The sequence below is a fragment of the Carcharhinus amblyrhynchos genome, chromosome 11 (genome assembly GCF_965287045.1).
Source record: "Carcharhinus amblyrhynchos chromosome 11, sCarAmb.v2.hapA, whole genome shotgun sequence".
NCBI lineage: Eukaryota > Metazoa > Chordata > Chondrichthyes > Carcharhiniformes > Carcharhinidae > Carcharhinus > Carcharhinus amblyrhynchos.
Window position 1 is genome coordinate 43,081,107 of NC_137334.1, and position 27,339 is coordinate 43,108,445.

The 27,339-nt window shown below is 40.1% G+C and overlaps 1 protein-coding gene across 4 annotated transcripts in view; it reads left to right on the forward strand.

The window, feature by feature from the left end:
* Positions 1-27,083, forward strand: part of lnpk (lunapark, ER junction formation factor) — a 99,149-nt gene extending 72,066 nt beyond the window's left edge. For all 4 annotated transcript variants that reach the window (XM_080198937.1, XM_080198938.1, XM_080198940.1 and 1 more), the window contains exons 9-13: positions 5,205-5,423; positions 6,566-6,671; positions 6,882-6,952; positions 23,666-23,824; positions 25,248-27,083. In XM_080198937.1, the coding sequence (XP_080055063.1) occupies positions 5,205-5,423; positions 6,566-6,671; positions 6,882-6,952; positions 23,666-23,824; positions 25,248-25,447 (755 nt within the window). In that variant the 3' untranslated portion in view covers positions 25,448-27,083. The remainder of the gene's footprint in view (positions 1-5,204; positions 5,424-6,565; positions 6,672-6,881; positions 6,953-23,665; positions 23,825-25,247) is intronic.
* Positions 27,084-27,339: the final 256 nt, after the last annotated feature.

Here is a 27,339-nt window from a genome sequence, read left to right on the forward strand (position 1 = left end):
GAATCCACAAACACACTTTGTTTTGTTTATAGAATGTAACAAAAACATTATTAATCAAATGGGGCATAAAGTTCGGAAAGAAAGATGAGGGGTGCGATCTTACCAGCCGTTCATGCCATACTCTGCTGCAGCAAGGTCGAAGACCTTGGTGCCCAGCCAAATATGTGTTCACTGCATCAGGATGGAAAAGTCCCACTTGCAGTAACATTCCAGCCAAGCTCTTTGATTTAAAAAAAATCATTGTGGATGATATTTTTACCTTGCGCAAGAGCGTGTACCATCCATTGTCAGAAGTGATCTGTTTTACTAAATGCTGATTATTGAAGACTGACTGTCCCCATCTCAGTTCATGTGCTGCTGAAACTCTTTGTCTATGGCTTTGTTATCTCCATGTTTGACTATTCCACTGCTCTGCTGGCCAGCCTCCCACCTTCCACTCTCCATAACCTTGAACTCAACTAAAACTTTGCTGCCCATATTCTAACATGTGCCAAGTCCTTATGCTCACTGATTTACAGGGGGCTTTGTTTTATCACACCTTAACTTTAAAATTTTCATATATTTTCATCCTTGTTATCAAATTCCTCCTTAACCTTGCCCTTCCCTATATCTGTTACCTCCTCTAGCCCTAAATCCCGATGGGATTTCTCTGCTTCTCCAATTCTGGCCTTTTCTGCCACCCTGATTTTACTTGATCCATCATTGACAGCTGTACCTTCAGCTACGTCAGTCCTAAGCTTTTTCGTAGAATCCCTACAGTACAGAAAGAAACTATTCAGCCCATCGAGTCTGTACCGACCACATTCCACGCAGGCCTTATTCCAGTAACCCTTATTAACCCTACTAACCCCCTGACATTAAGGGGCAATTTAATATGGCCAATCAGTCTAATCCACACGACTTTGGACTGTGGGAGGAAACCGGAGCACCTGGCAGAAACCCACATAGACATGGGGCAAACATGCAAACTCCACACAGACAGTGATCCGAGGCCTGAATTGAATCTGGGTCCCTGGTGCTGTGAGGCAGCAGTGCTAATCACTGTGCCACCGTGCCACCCTTCCTAAACTCCCTCCCTTAATCTCTCCACCTGTCTCCTTTTTAAGATGCTCCTAAAACCTATCTCTTTGACTAAGTTAAATGCAAAATACTGCAGATAAACGCAAAATACTGCTCTGATGAAGGGTCATCCAGACTCAAAACATTGGCTGTATTCTGTCTCCACAGATGCTGTCAGACCTACTGAGATTTTCCAGCATTTTTCTCTCTTTGACTAAGTTTTTGGTCATTTGTCCTAATATCTCCTTGTGTTGCTCAGTATAAAATATTCATTGATAGCACTCCTGTGCAGTGCCTCAGGGACATTTTACTATATGGGAGTGATCTTGAGTCCACACTCGCCGTCTGTGCGAATGCCAGCAGGGTCTCAAAATCCGGAAGTTGCAGTTCTTGGCAGTGAGTTCACAATTTTGGATCTTCCCCTCCCCTCGGTTCACACCTGTAATGGCGTAAATCTGCTTTAAATGTATTTAAAACCTAACCACCCCCCCCAAACCCCCACAGATATTGACTCCCACTATCATGCTGGCACTGTACAACAGATTAACACAGACGTGAACCTATCATGGGGGTGTCTCTGGGGATAAGGTAAGTCTAGCACCTGGGGGAGAGGGTCATGGCCAGACAGTGGCCTGGTAATGCTCCCATGGCACCTTGCCAATGCCAGCCTGTGCTCAGGAGTGGGTCCCAGTGGGAGCCTCATGGGGTGGGGTGATTTATTTAGATGTGGCGGTCATGAGCGAACAAAGGAGCTAGGGATGCCAACAATGGCCTTTGTGAAGGAGGGGGAATGCTGGCCAGACTGTTGGGGGAAAAAGTGCTGATGATCATGTTGCGGTGGAGGGAGGGGTGGGGGGGGGGGGGCGGGGGGGGAGGTGGGTGCGGGATGGTACATCTCCTCCCATCTGGTACAGGAAAGGCAGCTGCTGAGTCCTCCATGGTGGGCTGGAAGTTCGATCAAGTTATGATCATGGCACCCTTTAGAGATGGCATGCCATTCTCTCTGCAGCCAGATTTTGCCATTGTGTTGAGGCGCACGCACACACACACTCCGCCCCACCTCCGTATGAAGACATAAAACATACCTCTTTTTTGGCCTGAGTGTCGAAAGATCTGAGAGAAAACCAGCAGAAACAATTTTTTTGTCGGAAACAACACTTTTTTTTGTAAGATTTAGCCCTATGTTACAACGAGTGTAAGTAGCTATTGAAAGGGCAATATCGTTGCCCACAATGGATTTGGTGCTGTTTGGTACTTCTCTACTTTTTTGACCTGTTTCATTTTGTATTCTAATTTTTTTGACTTGCTGGTTGACTATGTTTTCTTTTGTTTACAGAAAAAGTATATATGTACTGCACATCCTTATGAATAGAAATCTGGACATATCAGTTATTTTTAAAAAAATTTTAAAAAGCCATTCTTTCGATTTATGCAATATGTTACAATTTAAGAAAATTTCTATGAATGATTGATTGTGTTCTTTAAACAGTTTGTAAATTAGTCAGAAGCAGTGTTATTTATTGTTGCTGTAACCTAGTTCGTGACATTGAATATAAACAAGAGTTATAGTCAGAAGTGTTCCAAAATTTAACATTTGACTTTTGAACTTGAAAGGCGTCTGTAAAGTAATTATTTGAACTTGTTTGTACCCTGTAAAATGTATTTCCTGTCTTCTGCATAATATCTTAATTAAACTAGTCCCGTCTCTTAAGCCATACTGATCCAGGGGACAAAGGGGAAAACTAAGGCACAAATATAAGAAAAGGATACCAGAAGATATTTGACTTATTTTTGGTAAACTAACTTGATTTTTGTACCTCAATTGATCTAGAGCCTTTCATTTATATGATGCCTCTTGTGTCCTCACTATCCTAACATGATTAATTATTTTAGAGACTTAATCAATCTTTTAATCTCTTAATCAAATTAAACCACCAAGACTTGTTAACAGGCAGGCTTCAAAACCAGTCATATAACCCCCTTAATTTTACCTTAGAGAACCCCAAAACATAATCAAAAACTTCACGAACAAAACAGGCTGAACATTCAATAGAATGAAGATGGAATCCAAGGTCAACGTCTTCTTTTTGCATATACATTCTGTCAGCGAAGGAATCGGAGATGGGACTTTACTTATAACAAGATTTGCAGGGAATGGTTTATTGTACAACATATAGTCTAGTTACTCAATGAACAGAAAAGCAAACAAAGTGTATTGAGAGTCTATTTGAAAACAATCTGGATGAGTAGCATCGAGTGAAACTCATGAACGAAACTACTGTAACGTTTCCTGATAAAAGCAGATTGATTTCTCCAACAAAACGCAGTGAGTGGAGAATAGTTTCATATCACAATTCATGGGTGGAAAATCAATCCTAATTGCTTCTGACAGTGTGATCTTCAAGCGTGACATATGGGGAAATTGACCAATCATCTCCATTCTTGCTGGGAAAAATGGGCGTTGCTATAATGCAGCCCTGTTCTTCCACAGAATGATAGTTCCCCCATGTATTAGTTCACACTGCTTGAATTAGAATTAAATTATTTCTCACATACAGTTTCTTCCTCTGTCTTACATTATAAGACCTGCTACACTTTTATTGCCCACCACAGGTCTCTTAATGTTTTTGCAGGCTTTAGTTTGGAAACGGGCACCAAAAGGCCTATCAAATAGCTTGCATTGAGGAATATGAATTTATTTTACTTCACACAATGCATTACAATGGCTTTATGGCCAAAAATAGCCCATTTGATGCGAGGATTTATAGGCGCCAAACCTATGAGACAGTACAACCATGATTACAGTTGTTTATTAAAAGCAAAATAATTTCACTTTTCTTCTTTACTCCATTTATCCAGATGTTCATCTTCAATTGGTAGGAGAAATTATTAGAACGTTTAGTTACTCACATGATTACAATGGATCCCTATTTGCTGGAATGAAATGATTTACGTTATAATATACCAAAAAGGGAAAACTTTATTTTAGTATTTTCATGCCTTTGGGCATGTCCCTCTGATGTCCCTTTCCCCTCCATGCTTTGCAATCCTTTGAAAATTTTGTGTTCCTCCAATCTAGTCTGTTGTACATCCATCTCTCGTATCATCCTATTTCCTTCACCCCACCATTGACATCTTGGTTGTATAGGTGCCAAACTCTGGAATTCCCAACACAGAAATCTTTGTCTTTCAACCTTACTATAACGTGCACTGATCATTCTGTTACTCCAAGATTTTCTGGGACACCGTCATCCAATTCACCAATCAGTCAAGTTCATCTAGTCTACGTTTATGAGGCAAATGAAAATCTTGCTTTAACTAAAGGTTTGATTACTAATGTCTCGCATAATTAAACTATCCTTAAAGTGCAGGTGTATAATTAAGGTGAGTAATCTTTGTAATTCCTAGTTTTACTCCTGAACATTGTGAGTTATGTGAGACATAAATTTGAGATACCTTTGCTTTACTTCCCAATTCACGCCCTTAATTGTCAATGGCAGAGGCAATTAATAGGTGAATGAAAAATGTTTAAATATATTTGTAGTCACCAAATCTTGATATCCATTTAACTACTTACTGTCATGAGCCGTGAATTCCACTAAATTGATTTAATAACGTAGCTAGTAAATTAATTAACCTTTGATTTAGCGTAGAACTTTTGAATAACACTTATTTTTAAAACCATGCAATCATTGCTTTAGGTTCAAATCTGAAGTGAATTTCCATCCAGAACTGGTGTCCAAAGCATGATTAGTTTCACAGTAAAAGCTGTTCTAAAGGGAAGAATAGACTGAAAGAAATAAGATTATCTGACTGTATGTTAATTATTTAAGATTGTTTGTTTATAAAATAGTTAGTCATTAATACATTATTGAATTGTTTTTATAAGTTAGAAACAATTATTAATTGGAAAGCATGCATTTAATGGACCTAATTGTAAAAGCCGTCTATAAAGAATACACAAATGACCATTTTTGGATGACAGCATTTATGTTAAGTAAACATAAGTTGAATTCTGGTGATAAAACTAAACAAGCAAGAAGCTTTCTGAATTAGTTTCTTAATTTGAATTTTAGCTGGTAAATAGGTAGATACTTGGATTGCACTGTTTTCAATTAAGAGTAAACCAATCTTGTTCTCTCTAGAACTTCGCCAGAGGACATCAACTCAGAGAGGTCAAGTTCCATCCACCCCCCAGGATCTCAAGCAGGGAAATCCACGAGCTCCGCAGACTGCCACACCTGCTGTACAACTTAGCACCTCAGCTCCTGGTGGGCCACCAGAAAAGTCTTTTCAATCAGTTTCACATACACCTGTACTTGCAAGGCGGGCGATGTCTCCAGCTACCTCTCTGCCTGGAATGGGTAAACATAGCTTCTGCCTTTAATCGTGACTTTTAATGCTACTCCAAATTATCAATAAAACAGATAATTTTCTTTGTAAATGAAAGACATTTTATTTTCTACATTTTCGGAGCCAGCGAGCCGATAAATGAAACTTCCATATTTAATTAGCCATTAGTCATTCACAGCTGGCATCTCATCTCTCTAAAGTCCCTAACTAAGCTTATTAAAAAATTACAGCACTACTGTTAAATGGCAATAAAAGTTTGTCAGCAAAGCTTTCTGAGCTTATACAAAAATTTCATCTGTTCTGTGTAAGTTGGTTGTAAGCTGTTACTATTTTACTTATCAAATTCACCAATGGCATTTGTACTTTACTCATGTTTTCTACATCATTCAACAGACCAAAAATCAATTAAATACAAAAATGTTGAACCACAGGGCTTCCATATGGTAGTAAATTAATAACCAGCAGGTATCTGAGAGCTTGCCAAGTTTTGTAAAAATGACCAGTCATCTTGCAATAATTACTCTTGATGTTTAATTATATTAATTACTGTTGGCCTGAGCAGCAGCAGAAAAAGTAATGCCTGTTTCAGGAGGATTGGAAGTCCTTAAGTTATTAATTCTGTGCTTCCTTCTGGCAAAAGTTCAAAGCAGCAGTAAGTTTGTTTGTATTTGTGCACTGTGCAGCCCCCTGAATGTAATAATTTATAAGTTGGGCTGAAAAAATGTTGATGACTATACCAGGTGACTGCTCTTTTTATGGTGAAAACTTTCTGAATTTTAAAATAACAAATATTCTTCTCAGTTTGGATAAATGTAACAAGTTTATATTGTAGAATTTAGCTTGGTCAACAATTAAATTTAGTAAAAGGTAACTTAGAATTACTGAATGTTTTCCTCATTGGTAAAATCCAAGGAATTAAGAAAATTACGATGGAATTCACATCTGTTAGGCTAAAATTACACAAATATAGATAGCTCTTAAATAATCTTAGTTTGTTGACTTGCATCAAATTAGCTACATTTCATGTTTTAATTATTGGTGCTCAGTGTTGATATGTTTGAAATATTTTGTATTATAATTTAATAGATTGAAAACTTGTCTTTGAATGATGGCTTCTACCCAGCGTTTAACTTTTGTATTTTTTGATTAACAGGTCTTCATCCTCCTGGTCCACCCCTAGCAAGACCAATCCTCCCTCGGGATCGCGGAGCTGTTGATCGAGTTATTGAATACTTAGTTGGTGATGGCCCGCAGAACAGGTGAAGTTGAACAAAATTAGTTGAGGTTGTGTGGAATTGGTAAGGTGATATATTAGTACATAAAGTAGGATTGCAATGTCTAGCAATAGCTAGATACATATTTGGATGAATTCAACTCAGGGTCGCTCAACATACTGAATTATTCTCAAGTCTTCGAGGTTCATTAATTGTGGCTTCTTAATGCTCATACTTCATTTTTAATCTTCACAGATATGCACTTATTTGTCAGCAGTGCTTTTCACATAATGGAATGGCCTTGAAAGAAGAATTTGAATATATTGGTAAGAATTATTGCAATGAACTGAAGATTATATGGAGATTAACATGCAAATTAGGGGATAAATGGTTGACCTTGTAGAATGAGTACTTTTGCTTTAGATAAAAAGTAGAATGGATAAACTGTTTTGTATTGATTTTGTTTATAATTTTTCTGATATACTCAGTTAGTTGGGCATATTATTGCCTTTTGTGGGTGAATCAGTCTCTGACAACTTGTACAAAATTTTCAGGGAAGGGAGGAAAGAAGTTATGCGTTTTGTATAGCATGCTTTTGATTGTCTTCCCCTCATCCTTCTGGTTGATGATCTGTGGACGTTGTAGACAATCACAGCAGTCATTTGCTCTGTTGAAGTCTGTGCTGTTGTTTGTTTTTCTCCATGAGCCACATATTCTGACCTCATTCTCTAGCTTGCTTCTCATACACATTTTTTTTTTGTTCCCTTTTCCCAAACCATTATCTAATTTCCTTTTGGAATAATTTATGAGCTGTACCTCATCAAATGTTTTTGGTAGAGAATTCCACATTTTAACCACCCTCTGTGTAAAAAAAATTTTTCTATCCATTTTAATTTTTTTATGATTATCTTACATTTGTGTTTGCCCTCTAATGTATTTTCCATTCTCAGCACAGTAACGGTCTCTGATGTTATGCCTGTTCATTCCATCACATCGTCTGGCGGCATTCTTCTTTGTATGTCTCCTGATCCATTGTAAACAACTTTTCCAGACAAGTAATATCAAAAACTTTCCTTGTGACTCATGAAAAATGTGATCACTGTAGGTCAGTCTTCACGTTGTGTTTATAATTACTATTCCTCAACCTTTTTACATTTGTTCTTGGAATGTGGGTTTTGTTGATAAGGCCAACTTTTATTGCCCATCCCTAATTTACTCTGGAGAAGGTAGAACCACTGCAACCTGTGTGGTGAAGATATTCCACAGTGTTGTTAGGAGAGGAGTTCCAGAATTTTGACCTAGCGACAATGAAGGAATGGTGACGTTTATCCAAATCTAGTGTGACTTGAACAGGAACTTACAAATGGAAGTGTTCCCATTTGCCTGCTACCCTTATCATTCATGGTGTTGAAGGTCACAGGCTTTGAAAGTGCTGTCAAAGGAAACCTTGTTAAATTGCTGCAGCACATCTTGTACACATGCAGCTGCAGTGTGCCGGTGGTGGCTGTGTAGCCAATCAAGCAGACTGCTTTGTTCTGAATGGTGTTGATCTTCTTGAATGTGTTCCAGCTTGTGGAGACTACTTCACTATACTTCTGATTAGTGGCTTGTAGATGGCAGAAAGACTTTGGGGAGTTATAAGGTGAGTTTATCAAATTAGAATTTCCAGCTTGTAGACAGTTAGTTAGAAATGCGCTGGTCCAGTAAAGTTTCTAGTCAATGGTGGTTAGACTTTTCCTTTTGGATATGGTCAGTGCCTGGCACTTGTGTGACGCAGAAGTTACTTGTCACCTATTTATCAAAGTCTGAATGTTGTCCAGTCTGACATGTGAAACACTAAAATCATCAGTGAACATTCCTCCTTCTGACCTTATGATAGAGGAAATGTCATTGATGAAATAGCTGAAGATGACTGGGAAATTTTGCAGTGATGTCCTGGGGCTGAGATGGTTTGGTCTCTAACAACCACAGCCATCTTCCTTTATTGCTGTATATGACTAACCACTATCATGCATTGTCCCAGTGACTTCAATTTTTCTAGGGCTGCTTGATGCCACACACTGTTGACATCAAGTGCAATCATCTTACTGTGTTTCTGGCATTTAGCTCTTTTGACCATGTTTAGATTAAGGCTGTAATGAGAACACCTTCCGTCATTTTTCAGCTTTATGCTTGTAGTATCATTCCCAGCTAGAATTTAAATTGTTTTTCTTTTCTGTTTTCATGGGACGTAGATGTTGCTGGATTTGTCAGCCATCCTTAATTGCCGTTGAACTGAGTGGATTCCTGGACTTAGTCAGAGGGCAGTAAGGAGTCAGACCCCACTGCTGGTGGATCACGTGTGAGCCAGATCACAGATTTCCTTCTATAAAGTGCATCAGATAGGTTTTTATGGTTGTCATGTCATCATTAATGAAACAAGCTTTTAATTCCAGATTTTATTAATTGAATTTAAATTCCCTCAGCTACTGTAGTGAGATTTGAACTCATTCTCCCAGGGCATCAACCTGAGCCTCAGGATTACTCGTCCAGTGACAATATAGCTACTTCACGGTCTCCCCCAGTGCTTAATTCCTTAGTGTCTGACCTTCCCATCTGTCATTGCTGTAGACTGACTTTGTTGAGGCACTCCACTTCCTTAGGAATTCCATGTTATTCCAAGTTTCATTACCACATTTGTAAGATACCATTTCCCTGCGTCAGCCAAATGCCGGATTAATGATGGCAGGATGACAGTGATTAGCACTGCTGCTTCACAGTGCCAGAGACCCAGGTTTGATTCCAGCCTTTGGTAACTGTCTTTGTGGAGTTTACATGTTCTCCCTGCATCTGCATGAGTTTCCTCCAGATACTCCAGTTTCCTCCTGCAGTCCAAAGATGTGCAGGTTAGATGGATTGGCCCTTTAGTGCCCCAAGATATCTAGGTTAGGGGGATTAACAGGGATAGGGCCTTAATAAGATGCTCTTTCATAGAGTCAATGCAGTCTCGATGGACTGAATTGTACTGTAGGGATTCTTTGATTCTCTAATTAGGAATCAAATTATTTCTGTGCCAAAAAGTTTACCATTAACCAGTATTTACACAACCTACCAAGTGACCCAGTATGCGACCCTTTCATAACCTAAGCTGACATTTCTATGCAGTTTCTAACAGTTAACTGCCCGTAACATTAAGCACAGTGGATAGCGCCAAAGACCCGTTTGAATTCCAGCCTCTGGTGACTGTATGGAGTTTGTACGTTCTCCCCTTGTCTGTGTGGGTTTCCTCCCACAGTCCAAAGATTTGCAGGTTAGGTAGATTGGTCATGCTAAATTGTCCGTTAGTGGCAGGGGGATTAGCAGGGTAAATATGTGGGTTTATGGTATAGGGTCTGAGAGAGGTTGTTGTTGCAGGCTTGATGGCTAAATGGCCTCCTCCTGCACAGTGGGGATTCCATGATTCTATGTAACTGTTCCATGCTGCATTCTCCATGGCAAAATCTTCATCAATCAGAGTCCACTTGCCAACTGATCAGCATGCTCTTCTCAGGCAGTATAAATTGTCATTTCCCCTATTACTATGGTAATTTCTTACGAACTGTCCTGATGAGTGTAAGACTTAGATAGCAGTCTGTCTTTTTTTTTTCAGCCATATTCTTGATTTGTGAAAAAAAGCTAAACCTCGGTAGTACATCATTTGCGACTTGGTTTGCTTCATGTTATTTCTGTGCTGGTGGCTGTTTTTTGCATTTGATTGTTAGTTTACGAAGGAAATTTGGTCAGTATTATATACTGGCAATTCCTAGTTTGGGACTTCAGGTATAGTGTTATACTAGGCAAAGACTCCCCTTTTTTCCACTTCTTGCTTGATGGTAACGGGGTTTTATTTTAACTATAAGGATGAATGTACTGATTCAGTGCATGCACTTAACTGTTTACATGCTAATTTTAACAAACTCAGTTACACTGGCATTTTTGCATTCAAATGAGTATTGTACTTAAAATCCATTCAGGTAAAGGCATCATCACACAAATGCAAGCATACATTACAAAGTAGAGATATTAACTCTCTCTTTGTCTTTTCTCGTTGAATCTTAGTTTGGCCAAGAGTTCACTGAGTCCTTTACTGTTATTCATGGCTGAGGCCATTCCTAAGCAGTATTCCTTGCTTTTTTCCTGGAAAAGCTGTTCTGAAAGTTGAAGTTTTCTCTGGGATTTCTTTGTCTACTTCCCACAGTCTGAAATAGGCAAGCAAAATTCAGCTTAGTTGAGAGAGAGCTAAGTAGCCTTTTTGCTGCTGTGTTTCTTTTAGACTGCTCCAAAGCAAACTTCAGTTTTATATTAAAAGACATTTCAACATGGTGATCCTGAACACATGAGCTCACCATGATAGTTGAGCATTCCACAGAAGGTAATTGCTTAACTTATTTCTGGACGACCTTGGCTGTTGTGTTGAGGCCTTGGAGATTAATTTTTAATGCCCAACCATCACTTCTGAATGATTCATTCTTCCATGTGATCAGCTAGGAAGCAGAGCATCAACACCTCCAAGGTGGCCATTGTTTCTGCAGACTTTGTCTTCAGTCTGATGGAAATGGAAGCTTATGTGATGCAAATAGTGGTGATCATTTTAAGTTTCAGTCTATCTTTGACGTGATTATTGACATCAGAAGGTGTGAAATTCTAAAGGAGAGTTGCCTGTATGTCTCTTTCTTGTAATCCACATTGAAAACTTCTACAGACTTGACCAACTTGCTGTTGCGGACATGAGGTGACCTTCGGCAGCCATTTTAAGTCAGTGTCTTTGTTTCAATAGTTGAAACTGCTTTTTTACATGCAAGCCCAGCAGATGAAGTAGATTTTAACATTTGACATCCACATATCCCTGTAACAATAGTTGAATTAATGTCATTAAGAATTTAACAGTCCTACAATCGCTTTTTTGTTAGTTTGAATCTGCCTCTGCTTATCCTACTGTAACCTCGTCAACATCCCATGGACAAATATGTACGCGATTCAGCCTTTTAAAGTTAATTTTCTTTACCTATGCCATTAACTATATATATATACTAATACAAGAGCTTGAAAATTTCTGGACTTTTCAGTCTATTTTCCAATCACACGCTCAATCTGCTGTACGTGGTATTGAATAGCACTTAACGCGTAGAAGCTGGCTATTTAGCCTAAATAGTCCATGCAGAAATTACATTCCACACAGCCTGGCTCCTCTCCCCACCCTTCTTCATATAATCCCACTAATATTCCCTTTTCCTTTGTGTTTTACTTTATTGAGCTGCTCCTTAAAATGCATAATTGCGAGTCGCTTCATTTTAAAGTTTATTTATTAGTGTCACGAGTAGGCTTACTGCAGTGAAATTGCTGTGAAAATTTCCTAATTGTTACACTCTGGTGCCTCTTTGGGTAGACTGAGGGAGAATTTAGCATAACCAATGGACCTAACCAGCATGTCGTTTGGACTGTGGGAGGAAACCAGAACACCCTGAGGAAACCCACGCAGACACAGGGAGAATGTGCAGATTTCACACAGAAAGTGACCTCAGTTGTGAATCCAACTTGGGTCCCTGGTGCTGAGAGGCAGCAGTGCTACCACTGTACCACCGTGCTACCTATTTATTTCTTGCGATGTGTTCCACTTCTGAGTAAAGAAGGTTCCCCTTAGATTCCCTTCTTGATTTAATAGTGATTTTCTTATATTTATGGCCCTTAGCTCTGGTCATGCCCACAGGTGAAAACATCTTTGTCATCGTCAAGTGCTTTCATAATCTTAGATGTCTATCAAATCAGCCCCAGAGCTAGAGCTGCAGTCTGTTCAGTATTTCCTAACGGGTATAAGTTCTTGGTTCTAATATCCTTGTAAATTATTTTTGTACTTTCTGCAGTGTGGCTGTCGTCTTACTATAACAGAGAGACTAAAACTCCGCAGCACTTGCAAGTATGGTCTAGGTCCGATACCAGTTTAACTTATCTGCTTTTTTACTTTCTTCTCTATAGAGAGTAACTTTGTTTTCCTTTCTTGACTTAGTAGTCTGCATTTCTACTTGTTTTTTGTATCTGTATCCTCTGCTCTTCTACCTCATTTAAATACTTGCTTTCCAAGGAGTCTGTGACCTCCTTAGTCTTCTTAGTAAAATGTACTACATCGTAATTATTTATACTGAAGGTCAAGTGCTAATTACAAACCTGTTCTACAACTACATTAATGCCTTCCTGTATTTTGTTGCTGTACTGTTCAGTATTTATTTGCCAAATTGGGAGAAAATGACTGAGCAGTACAGCAACAAGATTTAAAACAATTTCTGATTCCAAATTTGTTATATAAATGATTACCAAGAATTGCCCCACCACTGATTCCTACCTCTGGCTAACCTGAGTAACTACTTTTAACTCCTCAGCTTGCTATCCAGTTTGCGACATAACCCCAACTCCACATGGGACCTTTGTCATGAGTCAACCCCATTGCAAGAGTGGCCTAGTAACTCAGTTAGCTATGACCTGAAGGACGTAGCTACCAGTGTGGTAGAAGAACCAGAACAGCGCATAAATATACTTATTCTCTCCTCCTTGCACTACCTATTTCTGATGCATCAGCCTATGACAGTATTGGTAGAAGTGATCACCTCAACCCTGAATGACAGAGTTTCTGTATTAAACGTTGGGAAGAATGAAGCCATTTTTTCTGCTCCCTAGCTACCTAGTCAGTCTGTTCTCAGCCTTATGTCACATTTGATTCAGAGGTGAGATTCCTGACCTCATGTTCACACCATCACTGAGAACACCCATTTCCACCTCTGATTTCTCATTTGCCCCCTCTCAGCTCATCTGTTGCTGAAACCCTCATTCATGTCTCTGTTACCTCTGGACTTGACTATTCCAACACACTTGGCTAGTCTCCTGCTTTCTACCTGACATTATCCAAAACTCTGCTACTTTTGTCTTAATTTGCCCATTTACCTACCACTCCCGCACTCCTGATCTACATTGGCTCCTAGTCAGATCTTGGCTCAAGCACAGACAAAAGAGCTGAATTCCAGAAGTGAGGTGAGAGTGACTGCCCTTGAATTCAAGGCAGTGTTTGACCTAGATGGGATTTGGGAGGAAAACTGGCTGGGATCACACCTTGCATGAAGGAAGATGATTGTTGTTGTTGATTCCGGGGAAGTGCCGGAAGATTGGAAAGCGGCTAATGTTACGCCATTGTTTAAGAAGGGTGCCAGGCAAAAGGCGGGGAATTATAGGCAGGTTAGTTTAACGTCTGTTGTAGGTAAAATGTTAGAATCTGTCATCAAGGAGGAGATAGCGAGGCATCTTGAGGGGAATTGCTTGATAGAGCAGACGCAGCACGGTTTCGTTAAGGGGAAGTCGTGTCTGACAAATTTATTGGAGTTCTATGAGGATGTGTCTAGGGCGGTGGATAGAGGAGAGCCGGTGGATGTGGTCTGTCTTGATTTTCAGAAGACGTTTGACAAGGTACCTCACAAGAGGTTATTGCAGAAGGTAAGGGGGCATGGAGTTGGGGGTAGGGTGTTAGCGTGGATAGAGGATTGGTTGTCAAATAGGAGGCAGAGAGTGGGGGTTAATGGGTGCTATTCGGATTGGCGGATGGTGACTAGTAGAGTGCCCCAGGGGTCGGTGCTGGGGCCTCAGCTATTTACCATTTATATAGATGATCTGGAGGAGGGAACCGAGTGTATGGTGTCGAAATTTGCTGATGACACCAAGATTGGTGGAACGGCAAATTGCGCGGAGGGTGTGGAGAGTCTACAGAAGGATCTAGATAGACTGGGCGAATGGGCCAGGAACTGGCAAATGGAATTTAATGTTGGCAAGTGCGAGGTGATCCACTTTGGTAGGAATAATGGTAGGAAGGACTATTACTTACGTGGAGAAAAACTGCAGCAGGCGACGGTGCAGAGGGACCTCGGGGTCCTTGTGCATGAGTCGCAAAAACCCAGCCTGCAGGTGCAGCAGGTGGTCAGGAAGGCGAATGGGATGCTGGCCTTCATAGCGAGGGGGATTGAATATAAAAGTAGGAAGGTCTTGCTGCGGCTGTATAGGGCATTGGTGAGGCCGCAGCTGGAGTACTGTGTGCGGTTTTGGGCGCCGTACTTACGCAAGGATATTTTGGCCTTGGAGGGAGTGCAGAGGAGGTTTACTAGGCTGATACCGGAGTTGAGGGGGTTGAGCTATGAGGAGAGGCTGAATAAACTAGGCTTGTACTCGTTAGAGTTTAGAAGAATGAGGGGAGATCTCATTGAGACATATAAGATGATGAATGGGATGGATAGGATAGAGGTGGAGAGACTCTTCGCGCTCAGAAAGGACAGTAGGACTAGGGGGCACAGCCTCAAGATAAAGGGGGGGGGGCAGTTTAGAACGGAGTTGAGGAGGAACTTCTTCACTCAAAGGGTGGTGAATCTCTGGAATTCTCTGCCCATTGAGGTGGTGGAGGCTGCCTCGCTAAATATTTTTAAGACGCGGGTTGATGGGTTTTTGATAAGCGAGAGGATTAAGGGTTATGGGGAGAGGGCAGGAATGTGGAACTGAGCCATGACAGATCAGCCATGATCTTATTGAATGGCGGGGCAGGCTCGAAGGGCTAGATGGCCTACTCCTGCTCCTATTTCTTATGTTCTTATGTTCTAAGCCACATCTTCCTCTAACTCATCACAATACAGAAGGAGGTTGTTAGGCCCATCAAGTCTGCACCGACAATAATCCCACCCAGGCCCTATTCCCGTAACCCCATACGATTTACTCTGCGGCACGGAGTTCAATTCCTGGCTTGGGTCACTGTGTGGAGTTTGCGTAGGTTTCCTCTGGGTGCTCTGGTTTCCTCCCACAGTCTGATTAGATGTGCTGGTTAGGTGCATTAACCCGAACAGGCACCAGAGTGTGGCAACTAGGAGAATTTCACAGTAACTTCATTGCAGTGTTAATGTAAGCCTTACTTGTGACTAATTAAAAATAAACTTTGCTAACCCCCGACACTAAGGGGCACCTTCACATGTCCAATTAAGCTAACCCCCACATCTTTGGACTATGGGAGCAAAATGAAGCACCCAGAGGAAACTCATGCAGACGCTGGGAGAATGTGCAAACTCCGTACAGTCACCTGAGGCCAGAATTGAACTCTGGTCCCTGGGGTTGAGATGGTAGTGCTAATGACTGTGTGCCACCACATCTTATTATGACCAATTATAAGATGAAAGAATCTGACCATCTTGATATTCAGTGGCATTAACATCACTGAATTCTCCCACCATCAACATTCTGACATTATCATTGACCAGGAACTTAACTTGAAACAGCGACTGTAGCTATAAAAATTGGACAGAGGATCTGCGTTCTTCAGTGAGTAACTCACCAGCTGACTCTGGAAGCCTTTCCCCTATATACAAGGCATAAGGGGTGTGATAGAATGCAATCTAACTGCCTGGATGCATGTAGCTCCAACAAATCTCAAGAAGCTCAACATGATTCAGAACAAAGCAACATCCAGCACCTTTAAACCTCACCTCCTCCACCAACGATGCACCTTAGCTGCAGTATGTATCGCCTACAAGATTCACTACAGCAGCTTGCCAAAGCTGCTTCAGCATCTCATCCTAAACATGTCACCTTCACCATCTAGAAGGACAAGGACAGCAGGCATTTGGGAACATAATCATCTGCAAGTTCCCCTTAAAGCCATACATTGAAACTTGGAAGTATATTGCCATTTTTCATTGTCACTGGCTCCAAATTCTGATACTCACTATCTAACAGCACCATGGGAATACCTTCACTCAGTTTGCAACAATTTTTAAAAGACTACTCTTCCAATTTCTTGAGGGCAATTAGGATGGGTAATAATTATCAGTGACATCCATGTACTGTGAACAGGTTTTTAAAAATGCTGCTGTAATCTGGCAGGAACCTCACATACATATCCTGAGGTTATTTCTTGGTTAAGTGCAGTGGAATTCTCCAGATGCTATTCACTGATTGGCAGGTAATAGAATTTCTTGAGCATTATTGCCGTGACTTGCCAGCTCTGAACAGTGAATGTTTGGTTATGTAGCATTACATAATGCTTCAAGCTGGCCTTTCGTAATGGTGTCAGAAATCGTATCTACAATGTCTGCATTGCTATTGTGAAATGTCAGTGCCTGCCGTTCACATTAATGGTTAGGTGATGGCTAGCTTTGATATTAAAAGATCAAAAAGATTATAGAACAAAGCAATGGATGAAGTTGTGAAGAGCTTTCCATTTTTAAGTCCCTGGAGAGAATGAGTCTTCAACATAATGAAGCTTTAAAGATGGCACATAAACCAAATAATGGAGTTCAGGGCAAGTTTGACCATAAAGAGATCAACTTAAATAGGCAAGGAAAATTTGATGGAGTGAGATTGAAGGATGTGATTGCAAGGGAGAAATCTATCTAGAAGACCCATTTTATTTCTCCAGGAAATGTAGCATTACTTAAATACGATAGGAAGCAACAGTAAACTCTAATTGCTGAGATGTGTAAACAGCTCTTCACTGTTGTATGCAGAAATCACTTTATTATGTTCATTCTTTGAAATTCTGTCTCCATATGAAAATTTCTCTTCAGTTCCCCACATACCTTTATCCCAGTTGAAGGAATAATCAGTTCTATGCTGGAGTAGATGGAGTAAAGTGTAAATTGAAGTATAGGCAAGATAATAAAAATGTTGGTTATTCTGTCAGGTCTGGCAGCTTCTCTGGAAAGAGAAGTAATTAATGCTTCAAACTGATTACCTTTATCAGAGCTGAAAAGGTATGTAACATTTGTAAGGGGCATAAAGGGAAGATGTGCAATGGGCTGAATGGCAAGAACGAGTCAATGATAAAATAGATGTGTGGTTATTTGATTTTTGATGAAAACATTTTGAAGTACCATTGGTTCTTTTCTTCATTATATTGATTTCATTCTAAAGTACCCTGTTTGAAAGGAAACTTGAAAGTAGATTTAGGTTCTTGTAAAAACACGAGCTGTGAAAATTGTAAGTTAATAGTGTCAAAGAATTGTTTTTGTGTTGTTGAGGTGATATGCTGAAGCCATTCAATTTGACCACGTCCTTGTCCGTTCTTTTTTGATTATCTAAGAATTCAGGCACACATTTCTGACCTTGCATAAAATACTCCAAACCAACTACTGAGACATCCTGACTACTCTTAGTCAGATGTGAAATGTACAGCCATTTAGGGATACGCTTTGTTTATTAAGGCGTAGAGTATTTATGTATAAATTCCCAAAAGCTAAAGCTTAAAAACTCTCAAGTATAGGTACTACTGGCTAAAATCCTAATTAAACTTTCAAACTTTATTAAAAAACCAGGTCGACAGTTCAATCATCATTACCACCTAGCAATAATGGGAATGTGTCTAGCTCAGTGATTTGGTCACTGTATTTGATGTACAGGATAACCTTGTTCTATTTTCACATTGATACTGAACAGACATCAAGAAGACTTAGCAGAGTCTCCTACTTGCTTACTCCCTCAAACCTTACCCCTGCCACCAAAGCATTTTCCACAGCCTGTCCTCCCAAGGGATAGCTTTTCATCAATCAATTGCAATTGCATATTTGTGCCCTCAATGGACGAAAGCAAGTACCACAAACTCCTCATGTATCATGATAGGCAGCACCATGTGACGTAGAATGTATAAATGCATTGGTACCATTTTTATAGTAAGAAGTCTCAGCACCAGGTTAAAGTCCAACAGCGGTGTTACAACGCTCAACAATTACCAGGCAAAAGTGTTCTCTTCCTGTTGGGGAACACTTCAGCGGTCACGGGCATTCAGCCTCTGATCTTCGGATAAGCGGTCTCCAAGGCGGCCTTCACGGCACACGACAGCGCGGAGTCGCTAAGCAGAGACTGATAGCCAAGTTCCGTGCACGAGGACGGCCTCAACCAGGATCTTGGGTTCATGTTACACTATCTGTAACCTCCACGACTTGCAAAATCTAACTAACTGTCCCGGCTGGAAACAATACACACCTCTTTCACCTGTGCTTAACCCTCTCTCCACTCATTGCTTATACTTTTAAAACTTGATTACCTGTAAAGACTCGCATTCCAACCATTATTTTGTAAATTGAGTTTGTGTCTTTATATGCCCTGTTTGTGAACTCTAATCCCACTCATCTGACAAAGGAGCAGCAAGCGCTCCGAAAGCTAGTGCTTTTGCTACAAATAAATCTGTTGGACTTTAACCTGGTTTTGAGATTTCTCACTGTGTTTACCCCAGTCCAAAGCCAGCATCTCCACATCATGGCTACCATTTTTATACCCAGATATCAGACCATCAAATAGTTCCACTATCTGACTGTATTCAGAAGATCAAATTTTCCATGAATTGCTAATAAGATCATAATTACGTTTGTAGACTGATTTAACTCATCTGGCATGTGGAGTTTCTGCCAGCAAAGAAGTTAAAAAGTAAGACCTTGAAGGTTGTAATCTCTGGATTTCTCCCAGTACTACATACTAGCAGCAGTAGAAATAGTGAAAGGATCCTGCTTGGCTTGCTTGGTGAGGGAGGGAAAGCTTCAGATTCCTGGGAGTCTGGGACCAGTTCTGAAGTGAGGTACCAATTCAGCAGGAACGTCAACACTCAGACAAACGTGCTTGTGGGCAAGCTCACAAGTGTGTGATTGGGGATGGTTTAAACTATTGGCAGAGGGATTGACAGTAGCTTATAAATGTAGAAAGAAGGAATCAGACACATAAAGGAATGAGTTTTGAATAGTTCTACAGAAGGAGGACCTTATTAGGAGCAGACTATGAAGAAAACATGGACTAGGAAGACAGTTTTGCAGCCTGTATGTAAATGCCCAAACTGTGGTAAATAAATTTGATGAGCAGCAAGCACAAATGGCCTTGTGGGAGTATAATAGAAATGTAGAAAAGATGGGGAAGAAAAAAGGGGATAGAGTGGTAGTACTGATTAGTGAAGACATTGTAGTGTTGGAAAGAGAGCGAGCAAAGACGAAATCCAATTGTCTAGAGTTGAGAAGAAAAAAAGATGAGTTTAAAGTTTATTTATTTATTAGTCACAAGTAGGCTTACATTAACACTGCAATGGAGTTACTGTGAAAACCTCCTTAGTCACTACACTTCAGCACCTTTTCAGGTACACAGGGAGAATTTAGCATGGCTAATGCACCTAATCAGCACTGCTTTCAGACTATGGGAGGACACTGGAGCATCCAGAGGAAACCCACACAGACATGGGGACAACACGCAGACTCCACACAGACAATAATCCAAGCTAGAATGTAAACCCAGGTCCCTGGCGTTGAGGCAGCAGTACTAATCACTGTGCCTCTGTGCCACCCATATTGATTGAGCTACTGAGGGTATTATGTAAGCATCCAAATAGTGAGTGATAGAGGAATAAATCTGCAGGAGAATCTCAGTGATGTGTGAGAACTATAGAGTGGTGGTATTGGATTACCCAAATATGAACTGAGATGATGGGCGGGATTTTACAACCTTGCTTGAGTGAGCCCAGAAATTCCTGCCCGAGGTCAACAGACATTTCTGTTGTCCGCCCCTTGCCTGCTCCAATTCTGTGGCGTGTGGGGCAGTATAATTCAGGTGAATGTTTGTAAAAGGGTGAGAAAGGGAGAAATTTCAGAAATGCTTCCAGGAGAACAACTTTGAGAAAACACCAGTATTTTCTCTGTTTAACTAGGAAAAAGGCATTGCTAAATCTGGTGCCTAGGAGTCAGGTGGACCGAGTGTCTGTGGAGGAACACTTGAGTAAAAGTGCTCATTTAATCATAAGGTCTTAATTAGGGTATAATGGAACCAAAGATTGAAAAGAAAAATTAACGGAATAGTGGGTGATCTTTAAGGCAGAGAGAGGTACTATTGGCATAAGCTGAATACATTTCAGCAAGAGCAAAATGTAAGGGAATTAAAATCAGGATTCATAAGAAATAGGAGCAGGAGTAGGCCATCCAGCCCTTCAAGCCTGCCCCGCCATTCAATAAGATCATGGCTGATCTGTCGTGTCTCAGTTCCACATTCCCGCCCTCTCCCCATAACCCTTAATCCCCTCGCTTATCAAAAACCCATCAACCCATGTCTTAAAAATATTTAGCGAGGCAGCCTCCACCACCTCAACGGGCAGAGAATTCCAGAGATTCACCACCCTTTGAGTGAAGAAGTTCTTCCTCAACTCTGTTCTAAACCGCCCCCCCCCTTTATCTTGAGGCTGTGCCCCCTAGTCCTACTGTCCTTTCTGAGCGGGAAGAGCCTCTCCACCTCTATCCTATCCATCCCATTCATCTTCTTATATGTCTCAATGAGATCTCCCCTCATTCTTCTAAACTCTAACGAGTACAAGCCTAGTTTATTCAGCCTCTCCTCATAGCTCAACCTCCTCAACTCCGGACCTTGCATGACAAGAGAGACCGAATATGATGAAACTAAAAAAGAGGGTGTATGATGCGTGGGTGAATTCGTGATGGGTGGTCTAGGCTAAATACAGCAAATTGACACAAGAAGTGAAGATAAAAGTAAGATTGGCAAAGAGAGAACATGAGAACGGACTGGTAGTTAACATATAAAAAGGAATGCAAAAATCTTGTACTGACATGCAAACAGTAAATGGGTAACAAGAGGTAGAGTGAGGCAAATTAGGGACAAAGAAGATGTAAAATGCTTAAAAGCTCAGGTCAAGTCTAGAATACTTGAGTACTTTGTATTGATATCTGGTACAGAAGAGAATGCTGACAAAATATTGATAGAAGCAGTGATGACAGAGATAAGAATGGGGTGAAAATTGATCAAAGTATGTACTGGAAAGACTGGTTGTGCTTATGTTCTTGGTTCAGATGGCTTGCATCTCAGGTTATTAAAGGAATTGGGAGTGGTGACAGTGGAAGGACTTGCCATAATCCGACTATAGAGTAGATTGGAAGATGCCAGAGGATTGGAGAATGGCAAATGTGATGCACTCATTCAAGAAAGGTTGTAAGGATATTCATAACTACAAGCTGATTAGTCTAACATCAGTGATTAGGAAGGTTTTGGAAACAATTGAGGGGGGAAAAAATCATCTTTTTGGAGAGGGTTGCGTTAATTAAGGAGAGGAGTTTTTGACAAAGTACCATGTAACAGGCTGGTTAACAAAATTGAATGGAAAGGTTAGTGTCAGCTTAGATTAAAGAATTGGTTTAAGAACAGAAAACACTGATCTCTGGTAAATGGTTTTTCAGGCTAGAGGATGGTAGAATCATAAAACATAGAAAATAGAGCAGGACTGGGCCATTTGTCCGTTTGAGCCTACTCTGCCATTCAGTATGATCATGGCTGATCATCAGTCTCAACACCATACTCCCACACTCTCCCCATACCTTTCAACACCTTGAGCCTAGAAATCTATTTCCTACTTGCATATATTTGATGACTTGTCACCACAGCAGAAAATTTCACAGGTTCAGCACCCTCTAAGTGAAGATGTTTGTCCTCATCAGTTCGAAACAACCTACTCCATATCTTGAGACTGTGACCCCTTGTTCCAGACACCCCAGCCAGAGGAAATCATATCCCCGCATCCAGTCTGTGCAGCCCTCTCAGAATTTTATACATTTCAATTAGATACCCTCCTCCTCCACACGTGCGCACAGACACAGTGAATGCAGGCCCAGTCAACCCAAACTCTCACGGCATGACTATTCTGCCTTCCCAGGAATCGATCTGGTGCAGCTTTGCTGCTCTTCCTGTATGGCAAGTATATCCGTTCTTAGGCAAGGAGATCAAAGTGACACACAATACTCCAGATGTTGTGTTCCCCAACAGTGAGGTCAGGAGTAGGGTGACTATATGAATGAATTGAACATTGCAATATGGAGTACAATTTCAGTATTTGTTGATGATATCAAACTTGGGAAGAGTGGCAGATGGCAAGGATAATATCAGTTGACTGCACCAAGATATAGTTAGGCTATCGGGTTGCTATAGAAGTGGCAGATGGAACGGAACACAAAAATATGAGGAACAGAGAGAAGCCATAAATGGCATGGTTCTAAATAGTGGGGTGGAATGGTGGCAGTGTGCTTAGCACTGATGCCTCACAGCATCAGGGATCTGGGTTCAATTTCAGCCTCGGGTGACTGTATGGAGTTTGAACATTCTCCTCATATCTGCATGGGTTTCCTCCAGGTACTCCAGTTTTCTCCAACAGTCCACAGATGTGTGTAGCTTAGGTGGATTGGCCATGCTAAACTGATCCTTAGTATCAGGGCGATTAGCAGGGTAAATACATGAAGTTACGGGGACAGGGTCTGGTGGGATTATTTTGGTGCAGGCCTGAAGGGCCGTACAGCCTCTTTCTGCACTGTAGGGATTCTGAGAGTGCATAGGGACGCAGAATGCCTAGGGTTCTTGGCGCATTGACCTTTGGAGGTGGTAGAACATATAGAATGAGCAGTTGACACAGCTTGAGCTTCATAAATGGAGGTATTGAACACAACAGCAGGGAAATTATACTGAACCTTTCTAATGCTCTGGTTACATCATAACTAGACTTTTTTGTCCAGTTCTATTCATTTCCCTTTAGGAAGGTTTTAAGCTCTTTGAGAGGTCACAGAGGAAATTTACCAGAATTGTACCACAGTTGAAGAACAAGAAAAAAAAGCCGCTTCCATTAACTAATAGTACAAGGGCAAGAGGGGACAGATCTAACGTTTTGGGCCAGAAATGCAGGGAGAATGTGAGGAAGAACATTGTCATGCAGTGCTTAGTAAAGGAATGGATCTTGCTACCTGTGAGGTTAATGACTACGGAAGCGACCAATGATTTTTCAAAAGAAAATTTGATAAGCAAAAGGGAAATAAAATGTGGCTACACGGATAGACTGGACAAATAGGAAGGATAGGTTTGATCTACAGGGAGCCAGCATAGCCTTTGTGGGCTGCATGGCCTCATTCTGTGCTGTAATGACCCTTGATTTATTGCTAGATCTTCAGGCAAGTGTGTTTTAACCTTTGTAAAGTTTTCTTTGTTTCCTTCACTAGCCTTCAGATGTGCATACTGTTTCTTTCTTAATCCGGCACGGAAAACAAGGCCTCAGGCTCCAAGACTTCCAGATTTCAACTTTGAAAAAAGAACACGTGGTGACTCTCAAAGCTCAGTTGGCTCTCAGTCTGCGATACATGATGATCAACCTGCTAATGGTATATATTCATGACAAATTCCAAGTTAGAACCAAAGCACATTGCAACACTGAAAAAGGAGCTACACTTGATGAAGGAAGGATATTTTACTCAAGAATATTCAAAAACTTTGTTATCAGTACAATTCTAGTAGATTTCCCTTTCTAATTATACTGAACTCAAGTTCTGTCGAATCGTATTCCTGCATGTAGTAAATTGTTCAGATTTTTAAAATGGCAAACATTAAAAAAAACATTTTTTCTTATCCTCTGCTAACCAAACCAATTACAAAATGGCATTGAGACATTGTGAAAATTCGATCCTTCAGATGTATATTTAGCAGTAAAGTTCATTGTTTTATTTGAGTCAGTGCTTGATATAATATTTAATCTTATTTTTCTCAATCTGAAGATGAAAATATAATCTGAAAGAACAGAGCAGATGTTATTGAAGACTGTAACAGGCCAGATCTTGCTGCGTTTGGGCTTTTATCCTCCATCCTTCAGCTTTATTTTCCTTTACATTAACTTGCTATTAGTGTGAACTAATAACAGCAAGTACGTATAAGACATTAGGGAATGGTGGGCCCAAATGTGCATCTCTTTCAATGAGATTTAAGCATTGAGAAAGAAATAGGAGTAATGGAGAAGGAAGGTGCATTTGAGACAAATTGAATAGAGAAGGAACAAGTGAGGGAAGTAAATATTGGGTTAAGAGAACAAAGGAGACAAAGGAAAAATTTTTTAAAAATTTTTTTCAGGTGTTTCCAGTTTTAAAAATCTGAACAATTTACTACACGCAGGAATACGATTCGACAGGTTAAATTGTTCCTTGCCAAGTCAAAGAAATTGCTTGGAATTGCATTAACAATGGTCAAATTGTCAACTGTATTTGTGCCGTTAAGTCCCAGTCCAGCTTTCTGTCATGAGTTTACTGGGCAATTAATGCACAAAACCACAAACTTCTTACAAATAACAGGGTAGCTCAGGACATGGTGGTGCCTGTGCAAAACGAATAGCAGAAATTGGCTAGTGAGTTCTGATGACCGAGCAAGAATACTTTGGGAAGTAGAATAGTGGAATGGTGGAGGAGGAGTTTCTTGGTTGAGGCATTTTTTGCATTTGTAAATAATTAAAGAGAAATATTAGAATTTCAAAGTTGGGGTTAAGAGGAAAGAAAATAAAGCTACTTGCATCTTATATACCTGTTGTAAAGAAAAGCAAGCTATTACAAGCATTCCACATATATCCACAAAAGGTTATACATTTCAGTAAGTATAATACTTTTACGGTTATATAATGGATACACTTAGTAAATTACAGTGGGTGTGCGATGATCATCCTTAAGCTGCAACAAAACTGATGGAAGCTGCAGCTGTTTTGGAAGCTTTACAGTTGTCATTTCTTGCAGCTTATTTAGACTGGCTATATTTTTTGTGTTCTAGAACAAAGTGAGGAAGCTCAAGATCAAAATGTTGCATCTCTTCACAATAGCAGCCAAGTTGAGATTGCTAAAGAAGAACCACCTACTCCAATGGAGGTTGAACTAAGGGGTGACAAAGAAGTGGAATGTGAGGAGCAACCAAAAGAAAACGTAAATGATATTGAAATGAGTAAAGGTGAAGAGTCTCCTGTAGGAGACTGAATAGCAAAGTTTCTTACAACTCAGTAACGAGTTAAAGCTTTAATATATTTCCCCAAAACAACGTGCCAGTTGGTTCTACCAGATGACCAATGCAATGGGTTAACTGATTAAGTTAAAATTTGAAAGGTTTAACTCTTATCAGTATTAATGTAACAATCTAACAATCTTTTTGTTCTGAAGAAAAATAATCTAGATTTGCTGTATATGTTTTCTTTTGTTTGTCATAAATCTCCAAATTGTCAGTGATATTAAATAGCAAAGGCTGCTTTATCAGTTGTCAGGTCATGCCCTTTTGCTTTTCAGATGTACTATGTTGTACAGAATTGGAGGATTAGAATCCAATTGCGAAATATTTAAAATGGGTTGACCTTTTAACCCTGTTTCAGAGATGTGCTTAGATAGAGGTCGTCTTCTATATTTTAAAGACTGTTTAATATATAATGCTTTGAAGTCTTGAAAGGTTGGAACTGGATTAAGGAAAAATCATTTAATGGAAAATGCACTACTTTGGCTATGATACATGATGCAAGACTTGCTGTTTACTGTCAGAAATGCAAAACTAGCTTTTATATTTTTAAGCTTGTAACTTTTGGATAGTAGGGTTACCCAGTCCTTTGTATATTTAATATTTAAAAACTGTTCATTTGGATAATGTGTTTTCTTTGTCTGTGGATGATGAATTCACATGCTGTTAGAAGAGGTACAATGCAGATTTTTCTACTAAGTTTACAAGAAAAGCTATTGTGTTACAGGGACTAATATAATGGTCCATGGATATCTCCGGTACTGTGTGGCACGCTTATGCGCTTTAGGTTTTGAAAGTTAAATAAATTGTAATTGCCATGTTTTCATCAACTAAGTGCTTTATATAGAATACTGAAATTTTACTTTGCCCTGTATAAAAATCAAAATCAGAAAGCTTTCAAAAAAGTAAAATGCTATCAATTTCTTGTACTCTTTCAATTAATGCTAAAACACGATTATGATTCAATGCTGTCCCAACCAAGGCACGATTTTAACGTGCATTATTCCACCTTGGTTTAAAAAATTGAATTTTGTTCCCCAAATGTGAAATTACAGATTATCGCTAGAGTATATTTGTATGAATGACCACTGCTTTATCAGAAAGTAAATATACATCATCAGTGTTGAGCAGTATTTCTAGAATAAATGTTTAAAGTAAGCACGTCATTAAAGCCCCGGTTCATTTGAGTGATTGTTGAGTCCTGTACGGGGATACTCTGATTCTAATCTGATTTGCATGTGTTTGAGGGTTTCATAAATTGCAAATGTTTTGTTCTGTGATAAAGTTGTGAGGAAAAGTGTGTTTTCATTCTCGTGTAATAATGTGTCCATGGAATTGCAGTTGGGCCAAGCCATGCTGTGATGCAACCCAAGCAGGCAGCAGTTGACAGTTTTCAGGACCTACAGATGTATTTTTTTGAGGAGCAAGGCGCAAGGTCAATGTATTTATTGCAGGATGCTTCAAACCTCTGTCTAGCAGGATGGCTAAAATAAACCTATTTCAATAAACAGAATCTAATCAAGGTGACCATATGTACCACTTAAAAGCTGTGATATTGGGCAATAATAATCTGCCACAGAGAAACTTGTATAATAAACTGTTTTCTGTGTACATGAGTAAAATCTTGCTCTATTATTTTTTCACTTTCTAAAAGACTGCTTACTGCAAAAATTCTGGTCTGTTATGCCTGCATAAATAATGTATCTAAAGCAATCTGGGAATATACGCGGAATGACTAATGGCAGCACCCTGACACAATGGTTAGCACCGCTGACTCAGCACCATGGCCCCAGGCTCATATCCCGGCTTGGGTCACTGTCTGTGCAGAGTCTGCACATTCTCCCCTTGTCTGTGTGGGTGTCCTCCA